General features: G+C 34.2%; 1 protein-coding gene across 1 annotated transcript; it reads left to right on the top strand.

Moving 5' to 3' along the window:
* The first annotated feature begins 546 nt into the window (after positions 1-546).
* LOC128204284 (scavenger receptor class F member 1-like) lies at positions 547-4265 on the top strand. Its single transcript, XM_052905695.1, has 5 exons — positions 547-695; positions 1222-2361; positions 3147-3291; positions 3648-3733; positions 4138-4265. The coding sequence occupies exons 1-5, from the start codon at positions 620-622 to the stop codon at positions 4263-4265; spliced, it is 1575 nt and encodes a 524-aa protein (XP_052761655.1). The 5' UTR covers positions 547-619.
* The last annotated feature ends 875 nt before the right edge of the window (positions 4266-5140 follow it).

Genomic DNA, 5140 nt, shown 5'->3' on the forward strand with positions numbered 1-5140 from the left:
AATTGCTGAAAACTGACATAAACTTGGTATCGATGTGTACAATGCATTGAAACTTACTTACTTAGTACCACATAGTTTACAATTTATTTATCTTTTGCAGTTTTTTCGTATTTTTCTATTGAAATATATTACTAGGTTTGTCTACCTAGTAGAATTCATTTCTTATGCATGATTGGCTAGTCGATGTTATCACATGATATTACCAAGATAGGTATATAGCTTAAATTTCCAACCGTTTACGGTAAGCCTTCGTAGCACAGTGGATATTACACTGGACTGCAATTTTGGCGACACCGGTTCGAACCCGGTCCCCGACTCAATTTTCTTTTACAGCTTGGTATTTCTTTACAATTATGATATCAAAGAGTAAAATATTTTACTGAATAATTGTCCTGAGATTCGTTACAGAAAATAACTTTTTTTGGTGCTAATCTAGCATAAAGTCCCTCTAATGGGATACTCAATTCATACGACCCAAAGAATCATAAGTAAACAACTTCTTTAAAACTTCCGCGTCTACTCTAGGGTGTGTTGGGATATAAACAAGTTAGCTTTAACTTTGACTTCTTTTTATATTATACATATTCAGATAGATTGTTCACCTGATTCGGATATAAAGATGAATAGTTTAAACAAATCATTAATTGTTGTGTATATTATCTTGATCAAAGCCGATTCCTGCGTCTCTCAGCCGAGTAAGTATTTTTTTATATTTTGCTAATTACCTTCTACATCGAAATATTTTGGTAAGATGGACTTAAATTTATTTAAAGCTTTAGGGTCTTATTTTTTAGCAAACATTTATTTTATGTAATCTGTTTTAATATAAGCGCTATTAATATTCATAGTATATAAGATTTTATAAACTTTATTTATTAACCATACTAGCGTACTAAAGTAACACAGACACAATTACTATTCCATGCTTTTATATGACCATGGTGTTATGTTTGTGATGTGTTTTTCTTTTGTAGATATCAATGTCATCTGATCAATACAAAATCTGATTTCATATTTCCTTGAACCTTCAACTTTTGACACTAATTTTGTATTGACTGTGACAAACATTTTTATTCAACTTCTCTAACCTTATAGGATCAGTAAACGATGTAATAAACAAAAGGCTTACATATTAGCCTTGTATATTTAAAAGACGCATTATGATTCTGACACTGTCTACGGATACAGTCTGCTTTATATCATTTTTTTTATTCTGTTAAGGTTGTTTCGCAAACTGCGCTTTATGTGAAAATAAAACTGTGTGCACATCATGTGACTCTGGATACTACTTACGGTCAGCTGAGGAATGTAGATCGTGCACGTACGTAGGAACGAACTGTGCTACATGCAGTAATGAAACGCATTGTAACGAATGTAAGCAAGGAAAGTGGGGCACCATTTGCCAATCATTTTGTTCTGACGGTTGTAACACAGAAACGTGTAACTCGTTTGATGGAACATGTACTTGTAAACGTGGTTTTTATGGACGTACATGCCAACTCAAGTGTTCGGCAAACTGCCTTACTGACACATGTGGGGTTAACGGTGAATGTGAGTGCAAAGACGGGTATTATGGAAATCAATGTAATGGAAACTGTTTTTCTGATTGTGAGAAATGCTCTGCTGGCACGTCGTGTTCTGTGTGTCCCACTGGAAAATACGGACAACTTTGTGGTATTCCGTGTGAATGCAACGGAAGATGCGATATTCTCACTGGTGAGTGTATAAATGAAACGTGTCCAGACACGTGTTCATCATGCAGAGACAGTGAACAGTGCATCGAGTGTTCTGCCGGTTGGTTTGGTGCAGGTTGTAACAACACGTGTTCAGAAAATTGTAATGGGGGTTGTGAGCAATATTCCGGACATTGCAATTCATGCTATGTTGGCTTATTCGGAACAAGCTGTGATATGATATGCACTAAATGTCTTGATGGTAACTGCACTCAGGAGGGGGAGTGTAAATCGTGTTACAATGGCAGCTATGGGCCGTTTTGTAACAAAACATGCTCGGAAGACTGTGTTGGAAATATATGTAACCAGGTAGATGGGTCATGTCAACATCAGGTTCAATGTCCTGGAAATTGTGTAAGATGTACAGACAACGTAACATGCACTGAATGTAAGAACTCTTATTACGGATTTATGTGTACTTTTAAATGTAGCAGTACGTGCAAGGGTGGAACCTGTGACATAGAATCTGGACGTTGTGAGAATTGCGAGGTATCACATTATGGGAACTTTTGCGAAAATATCTGCTCTCAGAACTGTGCAGGTTCCCTAACAGAAGCAAAATGCGACTCAACAGGAAAGTGCAACCGCGGATGTATTAATGGTTTCATTGGCGATACTTGTACTTCTGGTATGCACTTGTATATTATATTTACAAGTCTATCTATGTATAAATTACTCATAATGTTTTAAGGATGTTATGCTATATTGAATAATTAGGCGGAAAATATATCCAATCGTACATCATATACCACCAGAACATTATGTTGTATTAACTTCAATTAACATATGTATGTACTATATGGCATTGGTTGTGTTAACCGTAGTTCCGTCTTTTCATTAGTTTGATTTGTTATTAGGTCGTATAATGTCGTAATAACATTGTCAGTTTTAGAACCGAGACTTTGTCCACGTTGTAATGTTTTAGACCACAGATTTCATTTATTTATTGTATAAATGTCTATACAAATATATTATCGAATTATATATCCTTGCTTTTATCGTGCGCATCGAAATATGTATAAACCATATGATGGTTGAATACAAAAAGTTTTTGCTTTTTTAAAGAATCTTCCCATTTTCTTGTATAAGTATTTGCTCAGGGAAAGAATTTCATAACATTGGCTTCTTCCTGTATTAAAGGTTTTATTACCAACTGTTAAATAATTACAAAATGGTTCGTACGTACCACGATGTATGAAAAATAGTTTAAATATTCGCTAATATATATGCGCCTGTAAAGCATTTTAACCAGTCATAAAACCACCAAGCTACTGTTGAATAATGAAAATGATCGTGAACTATCATGGCCTACTAACTTGTTCATTCTTACTCCCTTAAGCGCCCATTAATCATAGTTTTGTGCCTCGGGTCATTAATCTGAACGTCATTAATTATTTAATCGCAATGTTTCAGAAGCCGAAAAACATCAAACCGTTGGGGCGGAAGAGGAAAATGGCTCTAGTTCGGTTATCGGTGGAGCGGTCGGTGGTGCCCTTGGTGTGTGTGTTGTTATAGCACTGGTTATAGTGCTTGTTGTTAAGAAAAGAGGGAATCTAAGGTGAATATGTATATCGATAAAGGTTTAACATTGTATCATTAATGTAATTGAGAAACAAGATATCTTTCAACAATAAAGCAATATACTTCCTTTCTTACTCTGTAGCCTTTTAAAGCATGCAAATAAAAAAGAACATTGTAAAGAGAAACGAGGAAAACCATCAACTAACATATTTGCCATTGTACAATGCATTTATTATTTATTAACTTGTTTAATTGAAAGTGATTTTTCATACTCGAATTTACTATTTATTAATATTATTATTATTATTATTATTATTATTATTATTATTATTATTATTATTATTATTATTATTATTATTATTATTATTGTTATTATTGTTATTATTATAATAGAAATGAGAGGAAAAAGACGTATGAAGACATATTGCCAGAAGGAGGCCAAAATGAATCGTACACAACTTTAGAAGTCGCAAAAAATGGTATATAACTCATATTATATTTGTTTATTTATTGATCAGGGATCAGAAACGAATGCAGGAATATTTGACAATTTAATATCATATCAATATATATTGCAACAGGTTTTAGTAGAAAGTATTTGCATAGTTTGTATATTAAGCTGCCATAAGGCGCCAATAAGCTAGTTGAACAGAAAACAAATGACTTAAAGGTGGTCGAGATAAGTCCACAATAGAATATTTCGATTAAGTTCAGTACTTCAAATACATATTTTAAACCAAACACGCCAAAAATACTACAGCAAAAAAATAAACGGCACGTTCTGAAACAAATATTTTTTGGAGACGATAGTAAGCCTTCTTGTCTGGTATTAGCATCCAAAATTCAATTTATTTAACAGTTTTGTCCATAATTTACTTTACAGCCGAGAATGAAATTCCCGAATCCGAGCCACGGTCTGGGTTGAGTATGGAAAGTAAAGACACCGGAGTTTACTACAATAATGAAAATGCCTACTACAAGAACGTCGGTGGAAATGTTCAAAAGACATGAGTATCCACACCAACATTTGGAATACAGTGGCTTTGTTTATTGGTCTATAAGTTGTCAGGGCTGTATAGTTTCACACAATTAAATAAGTATTTCAGTAAATTTGTTGGTAAGTTTAAATTGCATCCATGCATATACACATTCACTTAGTATGAAAACGATTTGACAATAAATTCCCCTTATAATGCATTAAATCATGAAAGAAGCAACAGTTATCAAAAGTTTCGTGTGAGTCTAAAAGACAGTGCGACTGTTTTACACAAACACGTATTGGTTCAGATATAATGATGCACGGGAAGTCCGTTTTTGTTGTGTAATGATGTTATTTCTCTCGTGAGTGTTCATATAATATTATAATGTAAACATGCATGCTCCTCAAGGATGGAAGCCGTTAACACGCTTCTAGATTATTCTGCTCTTTGGGTGATCCTAAATGATGTAGGCCTTTGACATGCCTCCAATGGTGAAGGTCATGTGCGTGCTTCTGTATCTTTTTATCCATTGCCGTGCCTCTAAATGATATAAGCTATTCGTGTACCATAATGTTATAATGTATTCAATTTGTGTCCGTCTAAATTATGTAAGCTGTTAACACGCTTTTTAATGATTTAACCCGTTGACATGCTTCTCAATGATGAAAGCCGTTGACATGCTTCTTAATGATGTAAGCCGTTGACAAGCTCCTAAATGATGTAAGCCGTTGATATGCTTCATAATGATGTAAACCGTTGACATGCTTCTTAATGATGTAAGCCGTTGACATGCTTCTTAATAATATAAGCCGTTGTCATGCTTATCAATAATGTAAGCAGTTGACATGCTCCTTAAAGGCCTAGTCTAAGGAATGTTTGGCATGATAATCCCATGCTGTGCATCTC

Source organism: Mya arenaria, chromosome 10 (genome assembly GCF_026914265.1).
Source record: "Mya arenaria isolate MELC-2E11 chromosome 10, ASM2691426v1".
In the NCBI taxonomy this organism is placed as follows: Eukaryota; Metazoa; Mollusca; class Bivalvia; order Myida; family Myidae; genus Mya; species Mya arenaria.